Source organism: Oncorhynchus keta, chromosome 19, assembly GCF_023373465.1.
Source record: "Oncorhynchus keta strain PuntledgeMale-10-30-2019 chromosome 19, Oket_V2, whole genome shotgun sequence".
Classification (NCBI taxonomy): Eukaryota; Metazoa; Chordata; class Actinopteri; order Salmoniformes; family Salmonidae; genus Oncorhynchus; species Oncorhynchus keta.
Window position 1 is genome coordinate 42766471 of NC_068439.1, and position 23723 is coordinate 42790193.

The window sequence follows — 23723 nt, forward strand, 5'->3', positions numbered from 1 at the left end:
TTCCTATAGACTCCCAGGAAACTACATCCATGATGCAATTCTTGCTATCCTTTTAGTCATCACTTTTGCATGATCTATTATTACTGTTACTTATGTGTTTAACACTTTAAGGGCCAGTTTACCCCGATGCTTAATCCTGGACTAAAAAGAATGCTCAATCTCTCCATTTAAATATTTTTTTAGTCCATCACACCTAGGCTAAATCAGTGACAAGTAAAACCATTTTTTAGATTACCAGTATATTCTGTTGTTTTGGATAGTCACCTTGTTGTAGCCTACAATTGCAGATTTTGCCTCAACTATTTATTTCTAGAAGCAGTCGTTTTGGTAATTTGCAATAACTGAAATCGGTTCAGTTTACACAGTAAGGCACTTAGACCTATTGAGCTGTTTATTTGTTACATTAGTCGTATCATGGACATTTTGACGGGGAATCACAGCCCTGTTACCCCAATTTCAACAAAGTGTTGCAATTTTAGATTATTACAGCGGTCAATATATAATCAATATATTGTCTAGAAGATCGCTGCAATAATCTTAAACAGCAGCGCTTGGTTGAAATTGTAGTATGCATTTATAACCTCGGCGAATTATGATTAGAGTGATAAGAAATAACAATTTGTTCAATAGCAGATACATTATTTTAAAATCTGGAAAATATATTGAATACATGTTTTACTTATTTAAAGTAAAAAGTAGCCTATAGCCTATGGGGGACTGTCCTGACCCCAACAGAAGCGCCCTTACGCCTTCTGTTGGCTTGAGCTGCTACCATACCGACGTCAGTGACTGATTGTATTTTAGGGTGAAGATGGCGGAGGCAGCTGCGGCACAACACCGCTTTTTCTGTCACTGCTGTAAAGGTGAAATCGACCCTAAATTCCCAGTGAGTTGGTTCAAGTGCTTTTCTTACTTTTACTTTCCCGTCAGGTTCTGGACCGACGTTTCTGTAGGCCTAGCTAGCAACGCCTCCCGAAATACATTATAAGAAAATACAACATTCGTATCTGAAACTGAATGTGACTGATTTACTGGAATATTTTCGTTATTAAAATAAGACTTTTTATAAGTGGTATTGCATGGAGAGCGGTTAGATTCATTGTTGCGAAGAAATATGGTGATCCAAATTTCGGGTTTGCGTCTTTGCCATATTTAGAAGCACTACTTTGTCGCCAACTGCATGTGAGAAACATTATTGCCGCATTCATGTGCTTGTGGCAACACGGAAACTTAGAAAACGTACGACTTGCTAACTGGTTGAACGCGGCACGTGTAGCCTAGCAAGTCGGAAATGTCCGGGTTTCCTAGTTCCGACTGTTATGGGAACGCGGCACATGCATGAAAAGGGGATGGGTGCTTTGGCAGGGTGTTCCTTGTCCGCACACCACTTGAGAGTTTGACGACCAGATGATTTTATGTTTTTTTTTTTTTTTACATTTACATGAACGCGCATCCTAACGTTAGTGGACAAGTATGTTCCTTTGTATTTTCATGTCATAATGGTTTGAAATATACATATTTTTTCCCCCTCAAGGAATTCACTTGCCCCAGGTGTGAGTCCGATTTCATCGAGGAGTTGTCAGAAGACTCCAGGTAAAATGTTACGTTTGTTTGCATGCTGTTCTGCTTATAGTGGGCCTATATTTGAATTGCAATGCCATAACTGGAGTATTTGAGGTATATTATTATGTGCAGTTTCTGATACATCTGATATAATATACATGAGATATATTCAATTATAACACGTTTCAATAAAAACATATTGTATTTGCGTTTCTCTTCATGTGTTAATTTACAATAATTCAATTAACTCTTAAGTTTATGAGATTTATTTTGTCTTTGTCCTTCAGTCTCTTGGAGAACAGCAGCACTGCAGAGGCCAATGATGATGCAGGCACACTCTTTTCAGAGGTACCTATATGTCCTCCCAAGTTATCTTGGTCTTTTTCTATCCTTTTCCTCATCTTTGACTTTATTCTGAATTTACTGGTCTGCTCCCTTTCCTGCAAGCTGTGGCAGCTGCTGTTTATGGAACGCTCTGCCCTCCTCTCGGACCCCTCCGCCTATGAGTCTGACCAGAGCCAACTGCAGGCTGCCCCTGCCTGTGATGCAGTGGAGGACGAACTGGAGGGCCCTTCTGTGGACCCTGTGGGACGCACAGAGCCTTTGGAGCCTGAACCGGAACGCCCCTCTCGCCCGCCTAGCCAGGGGAGTCGACAGTCCCGTGCGCCAGCAGTGGAGGGGTTAGTGGAGATGCCCAATTGCCCATCACTGATCTTGATCTGTCTACAGTGTATAGTCATTACCTTTATCCACTCACTCTCTAGTATGGTTTTGCCCCATGCTTCAAGGTCCAGGCAGGTATAGCTGATTACTTTTATTTCAGTTGGACCGAAAGCCCCCTTAGTGGCAACGACCACTGATTTTGCACAGTTATCTGCCTCTCCAGGGCAGTTTTTAGGAAGCTATTCTCACTCTACTCAAGAGCCTGTATTGATATTGAGTCCTTGTACTGTTGCATAATAACATCACATAACACGAATGGTGTTATATCGTCAAAGTTGTCCAAAATGAAATCTTTCCTTTCAGTTTATCACACACTTCACATATTAACTCCAATATACTGCATTTCAAACACTATACTATTTTGTCCTAAAATGGATTACACTGTAATAACATAAGGGGATCCCAAACTTTTTTGGCTCACAACCCCATTTTGATATCTGAAAATTCTCACAACCCCAATCGTGAAAAAAAAAAATGTAGTTAACAACCAATGTTTTTTAATGTGGGGCTTATGGCAGTCAATTGAAAAACATTCTTACAGTATTTCTGATTGTCTTCTCAACTCACCATCACATACCTTTTAATGTGGGGCTATGACAGTCAATTGCAAATTAGTCTGACATAATGTATATTATCTCACCACCACTAATTAGATGGGTGTGCTTGATGCATGTCGACAGTGCGCAACTCATCTCTGCAGTTACATCCAACCTGGATCGATATTTGTCTTTAATGCAGACGAGGGCACTGAATCCAGCTTCACACAGATATGAGCCCGCGAAGTTTACCACGAGTTTTATGGTGCTTTTAACACAACTGGAAACTCTGAAAAATACAAGGTCAAATCATGGCGTCAGTGATATTCAGGTTGGAAAGTCTGAGCTCTAGAAAGAGACCAGAGTTCCTGAGTTGGAAGTCCGAGTTGGATGAGCGTTCAAAGTTTCCCAGTTGTCTTGAACGCTCGGAAGTCGTAGATTTCCCAGTTCCGAGTTCCCAATTGTTTTGTGCATGGCATTAATGCTCAGAGGGAGATGGCAGGGTATTTATTCCCTTTAAGTCGAATCCCCGAGCTTACATGGTAAAACTTGTTCGTTCTGCCCCTGTACAAGACAGTTAACACACTGTTCCTAGGCCGTCATTGTAAATAAGAATTGGTTCTTAACTGATTTGCCTAGTTAAATAAAGGTTCAATTAAAAAAGTAACTCTGGAACCAAAACTCCTCTATAGTGACCCGTGAATGCATTAAGTCACATGACAACTAAATTTCACTTACCAGCATGTCAACTGAGCCAGGATCACAGTCAAACGGATTGGGAAGTAGGTCCCAAAGTGCTCTTCCAAGCGTTGGAGGTGAGCAGTCATCACTCGTGTGGGACACTTACTGATGTTGTTTTCTGTTTAGAAACATGCACAGCTGAGGAAAGGGGGCATGGTTCGCTTTTCTTCTAAATCCACTGATTCAGGCACTCATCTGTAGATTGTTTTTGCATTTCCCCTGCATGCTTGCATTCAGTTCGTTCAGGTTCAAAATATGTCTGTTACTTAAGCAAGGAGACACACTTCCTTCTCATTACACAGAAAGTCAAGTCTTTCCAACACTCCCCCTCGAAAACCATCAAGCCTCATGTGAAATTGAATATTGTCATCCTCTGATCCCATATCTCCACATAGTTTTGCAAACAGTCTTGCACACAGTGGATGTAGTTTACAGGGGGGATTTTTAGCATGTAAATCTTGGTGGGGCAAACTGCCCAAAACAGTTTACATGCATGCCAGCAAAGCCACGATACAACACAACACTAAACAGCCTTGTCTGGCAGCGAAACAGTTCATTCAGCCCCATTTATTGCCTTTAAAAAAAGCATAGCTGATATGGCTGACTTGCTTAAATAAATGTGCTTTCTACTGACAATTGAGATGTTCAAACGTGTTTAATGGGACAACGAACGGATAAGAGGCCATCTGTAATTTCGATTAAGACACTAATGAGCAAGCTAGGACGGATGTAGTCAATATAACTATTTGTTCAGCACTTTTGAAATGTACAGCGACAGAATTCAGAACATGGGCCATTCTTACAGTGTTCTCCCTAAAATAACAAGTCAGAACAGTAGGATAAATAAAGGGGGCATATAAGCAGACAATGAAAGCTCTTAGAATATTTGATGATGACATTTCTCTAAAATAGGCTGTAGGCTAAATGTGCACCACCAAGTCAGAACAGTAGGCTAAGGTATGAGGGGGAAAGGGAACAAATCTTTTGGGTGAGGCACATGGGCTACTAACATCTTACAACACAACATAGTATTACTTTCTTAGCTACAGTATACATATATATATCCCTGGCATATTGCAGCATTTATGCAGCAGCATACAATACATTTTTGGACTCACCTTGTTGTGCTGTGCTCATTTGAACAGGAAGGTGGCGCGGAGGTCCTTCGTGGCAAATTTGATCATAAAACTTTGGCATCAAAGTCTGGCATTCTCTGGTTTTATAGTGCTTTCAAGACATCTGTGAACTCTGACAAAAACAAGGTCAAATCATGACGTCAGTGATCTTCAGGTCAAAGCTCTCGAAAGAGGCCCGAGTTTCCCACTTGGAATTATGAGTTGGATGGCCGTTCAAAACTTATTTTCCCAGTCAGAGGTAGTTTTTTTTCAGAGTTTCCAATTGTTTTGAACTAACTGAAGTCTGAGATTTCCCAGTTCTGAATTTCCAGTTGTTTCGAACGCGTCAGAAGTCATGCTGGATTGACAGCATGGCCATTGTTGAATGTTGATCCTTTTAAGCTTGGAAAAGAGACCCTTAAACCCAAACTTGGGCACTTCAAATGAAATCTTATTGGTTACATACACATGGTTAGCAGATGGTAATGCGAGTGTAGCGAAATGCTTGTGCTTCTAGTTCACGACAGTGCAGTAATATCTAACAAGTAATCTAACAATTCCACAACAACTACCTAATACACACAAATCTGAAGGGATGGAATAAGAAAATGCACATATAAATATATGGATGAGCGATGGCCGAGCGTCATAGGCAAGATGGTATAAGATACAGTATATACATATGAGATGAGTAATGTAAAATATGTAAACATTATTAAAGTGGCATTATTTAAAGTGACTAGTGATACATTTATTGAAGTGGCTGGAGTTGAGTCAGTATGTTGGCAGCAGCCACTCAATGTTAGTGGTGGCTGTTTAACAGTCTGATGGTCTTGAGATAGAAGCTGTTTTTCAGTCTTTCGGTCCCAGCTTTGATGCACCTGTACTGACCTCGCCTTCTGGATGATAGCGGGGTGAACAGGCAGTGGCTCGGGTGGTTGTTGTCCTTGATGATCTTTATGGCCTCCCTGTGACATCGGGTGGTGTAGGTGTCCTGGAGGGCAGGTAGTTTGCCCCCGGTGATGCGTTGTGCAGACCTCACTACCCTCTGGAGAGCTTTGCGGTTGTGGGCGGAGCAGTTGCCGTACCAGGCTGTGATACAGCCAGACAGGATGCTCTCAATTGTGCTTCTGTAAAAGTTTGTGAGTGCTTTTGGTGACGAGCAAATTTCTTCAGCCTCCTGAGGTTGAAGAGGCGCTGCTGCGTCTTCTTCACAATGCCGTCTGTGTGGGTGGACCAATTCAGTTTGTCCGTGATGTGTATGCCGAGGAACTTAAAACTTACTACCCTCTCCACTACTGTCCCGTCGATGTGGATAGGGGGGTGCTCCCTCTGCTGTTTCCTGAAGTCCATGATCATCTCCTTTGTTTTGTTGACGTTGAGTGAGAGGTTATTTTCTTGACACCACACTCCGAGGGACCTCACCTCCTCCCTGTAGGCCATCTCGTCATTGTTGGTAATCAAGCCTACCACTGTAGTGTCGTCCGCAAACTTGATGATTGAGTTGTAGGCGTGCATGGCCACGCAGTCGTGGGTGAACAGGGAGTACAGGAGAGGGCTCAGAACGCACCCTTGTGGGGCCCCAGTGTTGAGGATCAGGGGGGTGGTGATGTTATTACCTACCCTCACCACCTGGGGGCGGCCTGTCAGGAAGTCCAGTACCCTGTTGCACAGTGCGGGGTTGAGATCCAGGGTCTCGAACTTAATGACAAGTTTGGAGGATACTATGGTGTTAAATGCTGAGCTGTAGTCAATGAACCGCATTCTCACATAGGTGTTCCTCTTATCCAGATGGGTTAGGGCAGTGTGGTTGCGATTGCGTCGTCTGTGGCCCTATTGGGGCGGTAAGCAAATTGGAGTGGGTCTAGGGTGTCAGGTAGGGTGGAAGTGATATGGTCTCTCAAAGCACTTCATGATGACGGAAGTGAGTGCTACGGGGTGGTCGTCGTTTAGCTCAGTTACCTTAGCTTTCTTGGGAACAGAAACAATGGTGGCCCTCTTGAAGCATGTGGGGACAGCAGACTGGGATAAGGATTGATTGAATATGTCCATAAACACACCAGCCAGCTGGTCTGCGCATGCTCTGAGGACGCGGCTGGGGATGCCGTCTGGGCCTGCAGCCTTGCGAGGGTTAACACGTTTAAATGTTTTACTCACGTCGGCTGCAGTGAGGATGAGTCCGCAGGTTTTGGGCGGGCTGTGTCAGTGGCACTGTATTGTCCTCAAAGCGAGCAAAGAAGTTATTTAGTCTGTCAGGGAGCAAGACATCCTGGCCCGCGACGGGGCTTGTTTTCTTTTTGTAATCCGTGATTGACTGTAGACCCTGCCACATACCTCTTGTGTCTGAGCCGTTGAATTGCGACTCTACTTTGTCACTATACTGATGCTTAGATGGTAACAAAGTACTGCATTACATAGAAACAACATGTTTGATTGCCTTGCGGAGGGAATAGCTACACTGTTTGTATTCGGTCATGTTTCCGGTCACCTTGCCCTGGTTAAAAGCAGTGGTTTGCGCTTTCAGTTTCGCGCGAATGTTTTAATAGTTGCTGTGGGTACGACATCGCCGACGCACTTTCTAATGAACTCGCTCACCGAATCAGCATATTCGCCAATGTTGTTGGACGCAATGCGGAATATATCCCAATCCACGTGATTCGGACATATTCCCGGTCATCTTTCCATGCTTAAATGCGGTGGTTTGCACTTTTTTGCGCGAATGCCGCCATCCATCAGCGGTTTCTGGTTAGGGTAGGTTTTAATAGTCACAGTGGGTACAACATCTGCACTGCACTTCTTTATAAACTCACTCACTGAGTCAGCGTATAAATCAATGTTATTCTGTGAGGCTCCCCTGAATATTTCCCAGTCTGCGTGATCAAAACAATCTTGAAGCCTGTATTCCGATTGGTCAGACCAGCGTTGAATGGTTCTTGTCACGGTTACACCCCGTTTGCATTTTGGAGCTGCCTTACTCAAGAAAGCAAAAAAGAGACCATGGTTGTATTAACCCAATATTTTTTGCAAACTGATATGTTTTGACAGCATGGCCATTGTTGAATGTTGATCCTTTTAAGCTTGGAAAAGAGACCCTTAAACCCAAACTTGGGCACTTCAAATGAAATCTTATTGGTTACATACACATGGTTAGCAGATGGTAATGCGAGTGTAGCGAAATGCTTGTGCTTCTAGTTCACGACAGTGCAGTAATATCTAACAAGTAATCTAACAATTCCACAACAACTACCTAATACACACAAATCTGAAGGGATGGAATAAGAAAATGCACATATAAATATATGGATGAGCGATGGCCGGCGTCATAGGCAAGATGGTATAAGATACAGTATATACATATGAGATGAGTAATGTAAAATATGTAAACATTATTAAAGTGGCATTATTTAAAGTGACTAGTGATACATTTATTGAAGTGGCTGGAGTTGAGTCAGTATGTTGGCAGCAGCCACTCAATGTTAGTGGTGGCTGTTTAACAGTCTGATGGTCTTGAGATAGAAGCTGTTTTCAGTCTTTCGGTCCCAGCTTTGATGCACCTGTACTGACCTCGCCTTCTGGATGATAGCGGGGTGAACAGGCAGTGGCTCGGGTGGTTGTTGTCCTTGATGATCTTTATGGCCTCCCTGTGACATCGGGTGGTGTAGGTGTCCTGGAGGGCAGGTAGTTTGCCCCCGGTGATGCGTTGTGCAGACCTCACTACCCTCTGGAGAGCTTTGCGGTTGTGGGCGGAGCAGTTGCCGTACCAGGCTGTGATACAGCCAGACAGGATGCTCTCAATTGTGCTTCTGTAAAAGTTTGTGAGTGCTTTTGGTGACGAGCCAAATTTCTTCAGCCTCCTGAGGTTGAAGAGGCGCTGCTGCGTCTTCTTCACAATGCCGTCTGTGTGGGTGGACCAATTCAGTTTGTCCGTGATGTGTATGCCGAGGAACTTAAAACTTACTACCCTCTCCACTACTGTCCCGTCGATGTGGATAGGGGGGTGCTCCCTCTGCTGTTTCCTGAAGTCCATGATCATCTCCTTTGTTTTGTTGACGTTGAGTGAGAGGTTATTTTCTTGACACCACACTCCGAGGGACCTCACCTCCTCCCTGTAGGCCATCTCGTCATTGTTGGTAATCAAGCCTACCACTGTAGTGTCGTCCGCAAACTTGATGATTGAGTTGTAGGCGTGCATGGCCACGCAGTCGTGGGTGAACAGGGAGTACAGGAGAGGGCTCAGAACGCACCCTTGTGGGGCCCCAGTGTTGAGGATCAGGGGGGTGGTGATGTTATTACCTACCCTCACCACCTGGGGGCGGCCTGTCAGGAAGTCCAGTACCCTGTTGCACAGTGCGGGGTTGAGATCCAGGGTCTCGAACTTAATGACAAGTTTGGAGGATACTATGGTGTTAAATGCTGAGCTGTAGTCAATGAACCGCATTCTCACATAGGTGTTCCTCTTATCCAGATGGGTTAGGGCAGTGTGGTTGCGATTGCGTGTCTGTGGCCCTATTGGGGCGGTAAGCAAATTGGAGTGGGTCTAGGGTGTCAGGTAGGGTGGAAGTGATATGGTCTCTCAAAGCACTTCATGATGACGGAAGTGAGTGCTACGGGGTGGTCGTCGTTTAGCTCAGTTACCTTAGCTTTCTTGGGAACAGAAACAATGGTGGCCCTCTTGAAGCATGTGGGGACAGCAGACTGGGATAAGGATTGATTGAATATGTCCATAAACACACCAGCCAGCTGGTCTGCGCATGCTCTGAGGACGCGGCTGGGGATGCCGTCTGGGCCTGCAGCCTTGCGAGGGTTAACACGTTTAAATGTTTTACTCACGTCGGCTGCAGTGAGGATGAGTCCGCAGGTTTTGGGCGGGCTGTGTCAGTGGCACTGTATTGTCCTCAAAGCGAGCAAAGAAGTTATTTAGTCTGTCAGGGAGCAAGACATCCTGGCCCGCGACGGGGCTTGTTTTCTTTTTGTAATCCGTGATTGACTGTAGACCCTGCCACATACCTCTTGTGTCTGAGGCCGTTGAATTGCGACTCTACTTTGTCACTATACTGATGCTTAGATGGTAACAAAGTACTGCATTACATAGAAACAACATGTTTGATTGCCTTGCGGAGGGAATAGCTACACTGTTTGTATTCGGTCATGTTTCCGGTCACCTTGCCCTGGTTAAAAGCAGTGGTTTGCGCTTTCAGTTTCGCGCGAATGCTGCCATTAATCCACGGTTTCTGGTTTGGGAATGTTTTAATAGTTGCTGTGGGTACGACATCGCCGACGCACTTTCTAATGAACTCGCTCACCGAATCAGCATATTCGCCAATGTTGTTGGACGCAATGCGGAATATATCCCAATCCACGTGATTCGGACATATTCCCGGTCATCTTTCCATGCTTAAATGCGGTGGTTTGCACTTTTTTGCGCGAATGCCGCCATCCATCAGCGGTTTCTGGTTAGGGTAGGTTTTAATAGTCACAGTGGGCACAACATCTGCACTGCACTTCTTTATAAACTCACTCACTGAGTCAGCGTATAAATCAATGTTATTCTGTGAGGCTCCCTGAATATTTCCCAGTCTGCGTGATCAAAACAATCTTGAAGCCTGTATTCCGATTGGTCAGACCAGCGTTGAATGGTTCTTGTCACGGTTACACCCGTTTGCATTTTGGAGCTGCCTTACTCAAGAAAGCAAAAAGAGACCATGGTTGTATTAACCCAATATTTTTGCAAACTGATATGTTTTGACAGCATGGCCATTGTTGAATGTTGATCCTTTTAAGCTTGGAAAAGAGACCCTTAAACCCAAACTTGGGCACTTCAAATGAAATCTTATTGGTTACATACACATGGTTAGCAGATGGTAATGCGAGTGTAGCGAAATGCTTGTGCTTCTAGTTCACGACAGTGCAGTAATATCTAACAAGTAATCTAACAATTCCACAACAACTACCTAATACACACAAATCTGAAGGGATGGAATAAGAAAATGCACATATAAATATATGGATGAGCGATGGCCGAGCGTCATAGGCAAGATGGTATAAGATACAGTATATACATATGAGATGAGTAATGTAAAATATGTAAACATTATTAAAGTGGCATTATTTAAAGTGACTAGTGATACATTTATTGAAGTGGCTGGAGTTTAGTCAGTATGTTGGCAGCAGCCACTCAATGTTAGTGGTGGCTGTTTAACAGTCTGATGGTCTTGAGATAGAAGCTGTTTTTCAGTCTTTCGGTCCCAGCTTTGATGCACCTGTACTGACCTCGCCTTCTGGATGATAGCGGGGTGAACAGGCAGTGGCTCGGGTGGTTGTTGTCCTTGATGATCTTTATGGCCTCCCTGTGACATCGGGTGGTGTAGATGTCCTGGAGGGCAGGTAGTTTGCCCCGGTGATGCGTTGTGCAGACCTCACTACCCTCTGGAGAGCTTTGCGGTTGTGGGCGGAGCAGTTGCCGTACCAGGCTGTGATACAGCCAGACAGGATGCTCTCAATTGTGCTTCTGTAAAAGTTTGTGAGTGCTTTTGGTGACGAGCAAATTTCTTCAGCCTCCTGAGGTTGAAGAGGCGCTGCTGCGCCTTCTTCACAATGCCGTCTGTGTGGGTGGACCAATTCAGTTTGTCCGTGATGTGTATGCCGAGGAACTTAAAACTTACTACCCTCTCCACTACTGTCCCGTCGATGTGGATAGGGGGGTGCTCCCTCTGCTGTTTCCTGAAGTCCATGATCATCTCCTTTGTTTTGTTGACGTTGAGTGAGAGGTTATTTTCTTGACACCACACTCCGAGGGACCTCACCTCCTCCCTGTAGGCCATCTCGTCATTGTTGGTAATCAAGCCTACCACTGTAGTGTCGTCCGCAAACTTGATGATTGAGTTGTAGGCGTGCATGGCCACGCAGTCGTGGGTGAACAGGGAGTACAGGAGAGGGCTCAGAACGCACCCTTGTGGGGCCCCAGTGTTGAGGATCAGGGGGGTGGTGATGTTATTACCTACCCTCACCACCTGGGGGCGGCCTGTCAGGAAGTCCAGTACCCTGTTGCACAGTGCGGGGTTGAGATCCAGGGTCTCGAACTTAATGACAAGTTTGGAGGATACTATGGTGTTAAATGCTGAGCTGTAGTCAATGAACCGCATTCTCACATAGGTGTTCCTCTTATCCAGATGGGTTAGGGCAGTGTGGTTGCGATTGCGTCGTCTGTGGCCCTATTGGGGCGGTAAGCAAATTGGAGTGGGTCTAGGGTGTCAGGTAGGGTGGAAGTGATATGGTCTCTCAAAGCACTTCATGATGACGGAAGTGAGTGCTACGGGGTGGTCGTCGTTTAGCTCAGTTACCTTAGCTTTCTTGGGAACAGAAACAATGGTGGCCCTCTTGAAGCATGTGGGGACAGCAGACTGGGATAAGGATTGATTGAATATGTCCATAAACACACCAGCCAGCTGGTCTGCGCATGCTCTGAGGACGCGGATGGGGATGCCGTCTGGGCCTGCAGCCTTGCGAGGGTTAACACGTTTAAATGTTTTACTCACGTCGGCTGCAGTGAGGATGAGTCCGCAGGTTTTGGGCGGGCTGTGTCAGTGGCACTGTATTGTCCTCAAAGCGAGCAAAGAAGTTATTTAGTCTGTCAGGGAGCAAGACATCCTGGCCCGCGACGGGGCTTGTTTTCTTTTTGTAATCCGTGATTGACTGTAGACCCTGCCACATACCTCTTGTGTCTGAGCCATTGAATTGCGACTCTACTTTGTCACTATACTGATGCTTAGATGGTAACAAAGTACTGCATTACATAGAAACAACATGTTTGATTGCCTTACGGAGGAATAGCTACACTGTTTGTATTCGGTCATGTTTCCGGTCACCTTGCCCTGGTTAAAAGCAGTGGTTTGCGCTTTCAGTTTCGCGCGAATGTTTTAATAGTTGCTGTGGGTACGACATCGCCGACGCACTTTCTAATGAACTCGCTCACCGAATCAGCATATTCGCCAATGTTGTTGGACGCAATGCGGAATATATCCCAATCCACGTGATTCGGACATATTCCCGGTCATCTTTCCATGCTTAAATGCGGTGGTTTGCACTTTTTTGCGCGAATGCCGCCATCCATCAGCGGTTTCTGGTTAGGGTAGGTTTTAATAGTCACAGTGGGTACAACATCTGCACTGCACTTCCTTATAAACTCACTCACTGAGTCAGCGTATAAATCAATGTTATTCTGTGAGGCTCCCCTGAATATTTCCCGGTCTGCGTGATCAAAACAATCTTGAAGCCTGTATTCCGATTGGTCAGACCAGCGTTGAATGGTTCTTGTCACGGTTACACCCCGTTTGCATTTTGGAGCTGCCTTACTCAAGAAAGCAAAAAAGAGACCATGGTTGTATTAACCCAATATTTTTTGCAAACTGATATGTGACACTTATTAATGCAAAAATAACCTGCAAAACAGGAAACGCCCCCAAAAAAAACAGGTGGCTCTAAACAGGTGGCTCTGCCCCTGAATGACAGGTTGCCACTGTTTTTTTTTACAATCGAAGTTGGACCTACCTGCTGCAGTATATCTCAGAGATCTGTGCTCAGCCCTTTTACCGCCAGTTGCTCTCGGTGCATCATAGAATGCATCCATATGGCAGAGGGAGACACATTCATAACTAGAGTGCAGAGGCCTGGAGCCCCATCTATGCAAAAGCTCAACATTCAATGCCATGGAATCTGTTTTTCCCTGTGCTGTTTCATGCTCGTTTCATGCTCGGGAATTGTTTTCATGTATAGCATCCCCCGACATGTGTAGCGAACAAAAGTCAATGCATGGCAATCTCGGACCTCACACCTCACGTTTATTTGGAGAGCATAAGCTGGGGAGTTTTTGAGTCGTTCAGTCAGTTTACACTTGATTGCTAGCAATAGCATACATTCTTTGTTTAACAGTGTTATCTGACAAAATGATTGATGTGAGTTTCTGACCCTCTGCCTCCCCACACATTGTTTTCACCATTACAGTTGCAGTCGGTAATATCAAAGTCTCTGTAATAGTGTGGTGTTTCATAGCGTAGTGGGCCTAGCAATTTACTGTGGGAATGAGTCAAGTGCAACGGTCAAGTGCGGCCTTTTCCAATGATCTTTTAGATTTCAATAATTTTCATTTATATTTTTAAGGTTAATCATATTACAATGATTTTGAGATACAAAGGCGATATTATAACACTTTTTTTTTCTCCGGGATTTTGGAAATTCTCTCATGACCCCATTTTCATTTCAGATGACCCCTAGTTTGGGAACCGCACAACATACGTTGTTACATGATATTACATTGTTATTACACTCAAATAGGTATTCTCTGTCCGTCGTGCCTTCAGAAAGTATTCATACCCCTTGGCTTATTACACATTTTGTTGTGTTTACAGCCTGAATTCAAAATGGATTCAATATTTTTTCTCTCTCACCCATCTACACACAATACCCCATAATGACAAAGTGAAAACATGTTTTTAGAAAATTGTGCAAAATTATTGAAAATTAAATACAGAAATATCAAATTTACTTAAGCATTCACACGACTGTCTATACATGTTAGAATCACCTTTGGCAGCGATTACAGCGCTGAGTTTTTCTGGGTAAGTCTCTAAGAGCTTTCTTTCTACTCCTGGATTGTACAATATTTGCAAATGATTATTTAAAATTGTTGTTGTTGATCATTGCTAGACAGCCATTTGCAATCTTGCCATAGATTTTCAAGACAGTTTAAGTCAAAACTGTAACTAGGCCACTCAGGAATATTCAATGTAGTCTTGGTAAGCAGCTCCAGTGTATATTTGGGCTTGTGTTATTGTCCTGCTGAAAGGTGAATCTGTCTCACAGTGTGTTGGAAAGCAGGTTTATGCCTGTGCTTCGCTCTATTTCATTTATTTTTATCCTGAAGACTCCCTAGTCCTTGCCAATGACAAGCATGATGCAGCCACCACCATGCTTGAAAATATGAAAAGTGGTATTCAGTGATATGTTGTTGGATTTGTACAGAGTTGAGGTAGTTGTTTAAAAAAATCATGTTAAACACTATTATTGCACACAGAATGAGTCCATGCAACTTATTATGTGACTTGTTAAGCACATTTTTACTTCTGGACTTATTTAGGCTTGCCATAACAAAGTGGTTGAATACTTATTGACTCAAGACATTTAAGCTTTTCATTTTTTAAAATTAATTTCTAAAAAATGTCTTAAAACATCATTCCCCTTTGACATTATGGGATTTTGTGTGTAGGCCCGTGACACAAAATCTAAATGTCATCAATTTTAAATGTTCAGGCTGTAACATAAATTAAAGGCACTGTAGGTGCAAAAAAGATTGAATCTCTTTATCCTGTTCTACAGTATTGTGCAGCAGTTTTTGGCTGGCCTGTTTGCCAACAATGGAAATCCAGGTGTCGCACCAGCTGCACTGTAAATAAGTATATATCTTTTTATCCTCAGAATAATTTTTTTCATTACTTTGACTCTTAAGTAATTCTAAACATCTCTCTCTCTCTCACTCTCAGGTCTGGCATGTTCCATTCAAATCCAGGGGACTATGCCTGGGGTCAGGGAGGTCTAGACGCAGTTATCACAGAGGTCAGTGATGTCACCAGGCACAAAATCTTAAGATTGCGACTCAGCGTGCTGGCGTGATTAAAGCCATCTCTGTTTCTTAATTTCTCAATTCCCTCCACTCCTCTAGTTGTTAGGTCAGTTTGAGTGCACAGGTCCACCTCCTGCAGAAAAGGAGATGATCTCATCCCTCCCCACAGTCAACATCTCTCAAGAACAGACAGGTGGGTTCCAACCAAGCCGCAACACCAAACCCATAGGCTACCAGTTACAGCATCTATGGGAGAAGAGGGTGTGTATCTAGCTCAGTAGTAGTGTGCGTTATACCACCTGTCAAATAGATTCTCAAATTTGTGACTCTTTTGTTGCATTCTGAAAAAGAAAAGGTGATGGCTTATTTGTTTTTTTTCCTAAGGGGATCTTTACCCAGATCAGGCACCAATGCCGGCACTACTAGTCAATGTTCTCTCTCTTTATTCTAAAATGTACACAATGAATGAACTCCCCCCCCGTACCTCTTCCTCAGACACAAGACTGGAGTGTCCAGTATGTAGGGAGGAGTACTCCGTGGGAGAGTCTGTCAAACAGCTGCCCTGCCTCCATTATTTCCACAGTGACTGCATAGTGCCATGGCTCAAACTGGTAAGCAGGGGGAGTGTTGGCTGGCAGTCAATAGGGGTTACAACACCACTATATAATTTGCCATGGAAGGTAGGTTAGTTATTTTTTAAGTGGGGTCACATATCTTGACGTGAGGTAGGGTATTTGGTTATGTTGCTCTGGATGTAACTTTGCGCCACACACAGGGGCAGTTTCCTGGACACAGATTAAGCCTAATCCTGGACTAAAAAGCAAGATCAATAGAACGTTTCCATTGAAAGCACTTGTTAGTCCAGTACTAGGCTTAATCTGTTAAGCATGTTTTTCCAAGTCTGTTTGTGTATATCTCCCACAGCACGATACCTGTCCTGTGTGTCGTAAAAGTCTTGACGGCGTCGACCAGAGCATCCAGCCCCCACCAGAACCCCCAGAGCCCCCCTCCATCAGGACAGACCCTCAGGGGGAGAGACGGGCTATTTGAGGTTTAGGTCTCCCTCGCTTCTACCTCTCTGGCATCTCTTCTTCCCTTTTGTTCTTCTGAACGAGGCTCACCTCTCCTCATGCCTCGTCATCCATCGCTCCTTCTTTGACCACACATTTATTGAAGAGACAGATTTCAATTCAACTGTGCCTCATTCTCAAAATTATGCTTGCTTTGAAAAATCACCTCACAATGCTTTCACCCACAGATCACTGTACATTTCCTGGGGAACTTTGATTGGGGTGAGAAAGATCCAATATGCCTGCAATATAACCTCACCTGCAAATGGTTCCAACTGTTTTCTGACAAAATGTTATGGATTCAATTTGCCCCCTTCGCAGAGGCATTTCACCTGTTCTGAATGTCTATTAAAAACAAATGAACTGACATCATTGAGCCATAGGGACGTGACAAATGTTATGACATTAGGAGAGGTTGGGAAAATCCTGAAAGGTGAGCTGAACTCACTCTCTTGCATTGTTGATCTGGATAAGAGAATTTCCCTACTCTGTTCTCTCTGACCTCTTTGGTTGCATCGCAATAATCTCTGCTTTCTCCTGAAGGGTGTACTTGTTCACTTCATGGATTTGAAAGGAAATTACTGGTATATGGAAACTCCTAGGCCATGCCTAAACCAATCCAAAGCTTTTACATTTGAGTAGTGAACGAATGCAAACTTCGGGAGGAAGGAGAGGTTGTTGGGAATGCAACCACAGGGAGAATCTCAATTGCATACTTGCGTCCTCTCTACTTCTCAAAATCCATTGGAGGAGAGGATCAGAGGGGCGGGATCTTTGGCTTTCTCTTCCAATGGGTTGCAATTGGGTATGCAATTGAAACTCTCCCACGTCTCCCACTTCCACATATTAGTTAATAATGTCCACCTCTCTTTATGTCCCCTATTAAAAGCCTAATGTTGTGTTCTTCACACTATCCACCTACTTCCTGTTACAACATTATGCACTTTCCTAATGCATTAGTCTTTTACCTCTTTCTATCATTTTATTTTGAATGATAAGTACAAGTCACAGCAAAAAAAACAACATGTTTTTAAAATTGAATATTTAATATTGATTTGCCTATATGTGTATTGGTATGTACACTGATCAAAAAAATAAAGGGAACACTTAAACAACACAATGTAACTCCAAGTCAAACACACGTCTGTGAAATCAAACTGTCCACTTAGGAAGCAACACTGATTGACAATAAATGTCACATGCTGTTGTGCAAATGGAATAGACAACAGGTGGAAATTATAGGCAATTAGCAAGACACCCCCAATAAAGGAGTGGCTCTGCAGGTGGTGACCACAGACCACTTCTCAGTTCCTATGCTTCCTGGCTGATGTTTTGGTCACTTTTGAATGCTGGCGGTGCTTTCACTCTAGTGGTAGCATGAGACGGAGTCTACAACCCACACAAGTGGCTCAGGTAGTGCAGCTCATCCAGGATGGCAAATCAATGTGAGCTGTGGCAAGAAGGTTTGCTGTGTCTGTCAGCGTAATGTCCAGAGCATGGAGGCGCTACCAGGAGACAGGCCAGTACATCAGGAGACGTGGAGGAGGCCGTAGGAGGGCAACAACCCAGCAGCAGGACCGCTACCTCCGCCTTTGTGCAAAGAGTAGCACTGCCAGAGCCCTGCAAAATGACCTCCAGCAGGCCACAAATGTGCATGTGTATGCTCAAATGGTCAGAAACAGACTCCATGAGGGTGGTATGAGGGCCCGACGTCCACAGGTGGGGGTTGTGCTTACAGCCCAACACCATGCAGGACGTTTGGCATTTGCCAGAGAACACCAAGATTGGCAAATTCGCCACACTGAGCACGTGACAGAGTCTGGAGACGCCGTGGAGAACGTTCTGCTGCCTGCAACATCCTCCAGCATAACCAGTTTGGCGGTGGGTCAGTCATGGTGTGGGGTGGCATTTCTTTGGGGGGCCGCACAGCCCTCCATGTGCTCGCCAGAGGTAGCCTGACTGCCATTAGGTACCAAGATGAGATCCTCAGACCCCTTGTGAGACCATATGCTGGTGCGGTTGGCCCTGGGTTCCTCCTGGGTTCTTCCTAATGCAAGACAATGCTAAACCTCATGTGGCTGGAGTGTGTCAGCAGTTCCTGCAAAAGGAAGGCATTGATGCTATGGACTGGCCCGTCCCGTTCCACAGTCCTGAATCCAATTGAGCACATCTGGGACATCATGTCTCGCTCCATCCACCAACGCCACGTTGCACCACAGACTGTCCAGGAGTTGGCGGATGCTTTAGTCCAGGTCTGGGAGGAGATCCCTCAGGAGACCATCCGCCACCTCATCAGGAGCATGCCCAGGCATTGTAGGGAGGTCATACAGGCACGTGGAGGCCACACACACTGCTGAGCCTCATTTTGACTTGTTTTAAGGACGTTACATCAAAGTTGGATCAGCCTGTAGTGTGGTTTTCCACTTTAATTTTGAGTGTGACTCCAAATCCAGACCTCCATGGGTTGATAAATTTGATTTCCATTGATAATTTTTGTGATTTTTGTTGTCAGCACATTCAACTATGTAAAGAAAAAAGTATTTAATAAAAATATTTCATTCATTCAGATCTAGGATGTGTTATTTTAGTGTTCCCTTTATTTTTTTGAGCAGTGTATATACAGTGGGACAAAAAAAGTATAGTCAGCCACCAATTGTGCAAGTTCTCCTACTTAAAAAGACGAGAGAGACCTGTAATTTTCGTCATAGGTACATTTACATTTAAGTCATTTAGCAGACGCTCTTATCCAGAGCGACTTACAAATTGGTGCATACACCTTAGGACATCCAGTGGAACAGCCACTTTACAATAGTGCATCTAAATCTTTTTAGGGGGGGGGGGGGTGAGAAGGATTACTTACCCTATCCTAGGTATTCCTTGAAGAGGTGGGGTTTCAGGTGTCTCCGGAAGGTGGTGATTGACTCCGCTGTCCTGGCGTCGTGAGGGAGTTTGTTCCACCATTGGGGGGCCAGAGCAGCGAACAGTTTTGACTGGGCTGAGCGGGAACTGTACTTCCTCAGTGGTAGGGAGGCGAGCAGGCCAGAGGTGGATGAACGCAGTGCCCTTGTTTGGGTGTAGGGCCTGATCAGAGCCTGGAGGTACTGAGGTGCCGTTCCCCTCACAGCTCCGTAGGCAAGCACCATGGTCTTGTAGCGGATGCGAGCTTCAACTGGAAGCCAGTGGAGAGAGCGGAGGAGCGGGGTGACGTGAGAGAACTTGGGAAGGTTGAACACCAGACGGGCTGCGGCGTTCTGGATGAGTTGTAGGGGTTTAATGGCACAGGCAGGGAGCCCAGCCAACAGCGAGTTGCAGTAATCAAGACGGGAGATGACAAGTGCCTGGATAAGGACCTGCGCCGCTTCCTGTGTGAGGCAGGGTCGTACTCTGCGGATGTTGTAGAGCATGAACCTACAGGAACGGGACACCGCCTTGATGTTAGTTGAGAATGACAGGGTGTTGTCCAGGATCACGCCAAGGTTCTTAGCGCTCTGGGAGGAGGACACAATGGAGTTGTCAACCGTGATGGCGAGATCATGGAACGGGCAGTCCTTCCCGGGAGGAAGAGGAGCTCCGTCTTGCTGAGGTTCAGCTTGAGGTGGTGATCCGTCATCCACACTGATATGTCTGCCAGACATGCAGAGATGCGATTCGCCACCTGGTCATCAGAAGGGGGAAAGGAGAAGATTAATTGTGTGTCGTCTGCATAGCAATGATAGGAGAGACCATGTGAGGTTATGACAGAGCCAAGTGACTTGGTGTATAGCGAGAATAAGAGAGGGCCTAGAACAGAGCCCTGGGGGACACCAGTGGTGAGAGCGCGTGGTGAGGAGACAGATTCTCGCCACGCCACCTGGTAGGAGCGACCTGTCAGGTAGGACGCAATCCAAGCGTGGGCCGCGCCGGAGATGCCCAACTCGGAGAGGGTGGAGAGGAGGATCTGATGGTTCACAGTATCGAAGGCAACCGATAGGTCTAGAAGGATGAGAGCAGAGGAGAGAGTTAGCTTTAGCAGTGCGGAGCGCCTCCGTGATACAGAGAAGAGCCGTCTCAGTTGAATGACTAGTCTTGAAACCTGACTGATTTGGATCAAGAAGGTCATTCTGAGAGAGATAGCGGTAGAGCTGGCCAAGGACGGCACGCTCAAGAGTTTCGGAGAGAAAAGAGAGAAGGGATACTGGTCTGTAGTTGTTGACGTCGGAGGGATCGAGTGTAGGTTTTTTCAGAAGGGGTGCAACTCTCGCTCTCTTGAAGACGGAAGGGACGTAGCCAGCGGTCAGGGATGAGTTGATGAGCAAGGTGAGGTAAGGGAGAAGGTCTCCGGAAATGGTCTGGAGAAGAGAGGAGGGGATAGGGTCAAGCGGGTAGGTTGTTGGGCGGCCGGCCGTCACAAGACGCGAGATTTCATCTGGAGAGAGAGGGGAGAAAGAGGTCAGAGCATAGGGTAGGGCAGTGTGAGCAGAACCAGCGGTGTCGTTTGACTTAGCAAACGAGGATCGGATGTCGTCGACCTTCTTTTCAAAATGGTTGACGAAGTCATCTGCAGAGAGGGAGGAGGGGGGGGGGGATTCAGGAGGGAGGAGAAGGTGGCAAAGAGCTTCCTAGGGTTAGAGGCAGATGCTTGGAGTTTAGAATGGTAGAAAGTGGCTTTAGCAGCAGAGACAGAGGAGGAAAATGTAGAAAGGAGGGAGTGAAAGGATGCCAGGTCCGCAGGGAGGCGAGTTTTCCTCCATTTCCTCTCGGCTGCCCGGAGCCCTGTTCTGTGAGCTCGCAATGAGTCGTCGAGCCACGGAGCGGGAGGGGAGGACCGAGCCGGCCTGGAGGATAGGGGACATAGAGAGTCAAAGGATGCAGAAAGGGAGGAGAGGAGGGTTGAGGAGGCAGAATCAGGAGATAGGTTGGAGAAGGTTTGAGCAGAGGGAAGAGATGATAGGATGGAAGAGGAGAGAGTAGCGGGGAGAGAGAGCGAAGGTTGGGACGGCGCGATACCATCCGAGTAGGGGCAGCGTGGGAAGTGTTGGATGAGAGCGAGAGGGAAAAGGATACAAGGTAGTGGTCGGAGACTTGGAGGGGAGTTGCAATGAGGTTAGTGGAAGAACAGCATCTAGTAAAGATGAGGTCAAGCGTATTGCCTGCCTTGTGAGTAGGGGGAAGGTGAGAGGGTGAGGTCAAAAGAGGAGAGGAGTGGAAAGAAGGAGGCAGAGAGGAATGAGTCAAAGGTAGACGTGGGGAGGTTAAAGTCGCCCAGAACTGTGAGAGGTGAGCCGTCCTCAGGAAAGGAGCTTATCAAGGCATCAAGCTCATTGATGAACTCTCCAAGGGAACCTGGAGGGCGATAAATGATAAGGATGTTAAGCTTGAAAGGGCTGGTAACTGTGACAGCATGGAATTCAAAGGAGGCGATAGACAAATGGGTAAGGGGAGAAAGAGAGAAAGACCACTTGGGAGAGATGAGGATCCCGGTGCCACCACCCCGCTGACCAGAAGCTCTCGGGGTGTGTGAGAACACATGGGCGGACGAGGAGAGAGCAGTAGGAGTAGCAGTGTTATCTGTGGGGATCCATGTTTCCGTCAGTGCCAAGAAGTCGAGGGACTGGAGGGAGGCATAGGCTGAGATGAACTCTGCCTTGTTGGCCGCAGATCGGCAGTTCCAGAGGCTACCGGAGACCTGGAACTCCACGTGGGTCGTACGCGCTGGGACCACCAGATTAGGGTGGTCGCGGCCACGCGGTGTGGAGCGTTTGTATGGTCTGTGCAGAGAGGAGAGAACAGGGATAGACAGACACATAGTTGACAGGCTACAGAAGAGGCTACGCTAATGCAAGGAGATTGGAATGACAAGTGGACTACACGTCTCGAATGTTCAGAAAGTTAAACTTACGTAGCAAGAATCTTATTGACTAAAAGATTAAAATGATACAGTACTGCTGAAGTAGGCTAGCTGGCAGTAGCTGCGTTGTTGACACTACACTAATCAAGTCGTTCCGTTGAGTGTAATAGTTTCTACAGTGCTACTATTCGGGGGCTAGCTGGCTAGCTAGCAGTGTTGTTTACGTTACGTTGCGTTAAAAGAACGACAATAGCTGGCTAGTTAACCTAGAAAATCGCTCTAGACTACACAATTATCTTTGATACAAGGACGGCTATGTAGCTAGCTACGATCAAACAAATCAAACCGTTGTACTGTAATGAAATTAAATGAAAATGTGATACTACCTGTGAATGCGACCGGATTGTTGAATTCGATTCAGTAGACGTGTGTGTGGTGACGTTGGCTAGCTAGCAGAGTCTCCTACGTTAAGGACGACAAATAGCTGGCTAGCGAACCTCGGTAAATTTAAGATAATCACTCCAAGACTACACACTCTAAACTACACAATTATCTTGGAAACAAAGACAGCTATGTAGCTAGCTAACACTAAACTAATCAAGTCGTTCAGTTGAGTGAATAGCACTACAGTGATGCTAATCTGTGGGCGTTTGCTAGCGTTTGCTAGTGTATGCTAGCTGCTGGGCGAATAGCAGTGAAGGCTACGTTAGGGCGACGAAATACGATAATTATGCAATTATCTCTGATACAAGGACGGCTATGTAGCTAGCTAAGAAGAAATTGCTAAGATTAGACAAATCAACCGTTGTACTATAATGCAATTTAATGAAAAAGTTATACAACCTGCGAAACATGTTTAACATTCATTCATTCTTTTTGTTTGTTTTCTCAAAATGAGAGTGCACCTCTCGGACAGGAAGAACCTGGCATAAAGCATCAGCCGATCTAAGGGAAATAATACAAAGAGTGTCTGGTCGGACAAATCCTCACTTCCACCTCAATGCCTTCTTTCCTCAGGTACACTTCAATTATGACAGACAAAATGAGAAAAGAAATCCAGAAAATCACATTGTAGGATTTTTAATTAATTTATTTGCAAATTATGGTGGAAAATAAGTATTTGGTCAATAACAAAAGTTTATCTCAATACTTTGTTATATACCCTTTGTTGGCAATGACAGAGGTCAAATGTTTTCTGTAAGTCTTCACAAGGTTTTCACACACTGTTGCTGGTATTTTGGCCCATTCCTCCATGCAGATCTCCTCTAGAGCAGTGATGTTTTGGGGCTGTTGCTGGGCAACACGGACTTTCAACTCCCTCCAAAGATTTTCTATGGGGTTGAGATCTGGAGACTAGCTAGGCCACTCCAGGACCTTGAAATGCTTCTTACGAAGCCACTCCTTCGTTGCCCGGGCGGTGTGTTTGGGATCATTGTCATGCTGAAAGACCCAGCCACGTTTCATCTTCAATGCCCTTGCTGATGGAAGGAGGTTTTCACTCAAAATCTCACGATACATGGCCCCATTCATTTA

At 45.4% G+C, this 23723-nt stretch overlaps 1 protein-coding gene across 1 annotated transcript; it reads left to right on the forward strand.

The window, feature by feature from the left end:
* The first annotated feature begins 742 nt into the window (after positions 1 to 742).
* Positions 743 to 18925, forward strand: rnf115b (ring finger protein 115b). The gene is made up of 10 exons (XM_035763681.2): positions 743 to 886; positions 1535 to 1593; positions 1851 to 1911; positions 2011 to 2243; positions 15050 to 15118; positions 15214 to 15286; positions 15393 to 15486; positions 15789 to 15904; positions 16218 to 16344; positions 16552 to 18925. Exons 1-9 carry the CDS (start codon positions 812 to 814, stop codon positions 16341 to 16343), a joined length of 906 nt encoding a protein of 301 aa, XP_035619574.1. The 5' UTR covers positions 743 to 811; the 3' UTR covers position 16344; positions 16552 to 18925.
* The last annotated feature ends 4798 nt before the right edge of the window (positions 18926 to 23723 follow it).

What these genes read in the sequence shown, in the direction of transcription:
- rnf115b (XM_035763681.2), top strand. Translation starts at nt 812, where the DNA reads ATGGCGGAGGCAGCTGCGGCACAACACCGCTTTTTCTGTCACTGCTGT. An exon ending in AAATCGACCCTAAATTCCCA is followed by an intron (nt 887 to 1,534) that starts GTGAGTTGGTTC and finishes TTCCCCCTCAAG; the next exon opens with GAATTCACTTGCCCCAGGTG. An exon ending in CATCTCTCAAGAACAGACAG is followed by an intron (nt 15,487 to 15,788) that starts GTGGGTTCCAAC and finishes CCTCTTCCTCAG; the next exon opens with ACACAAGACTGGAGTGTCCA.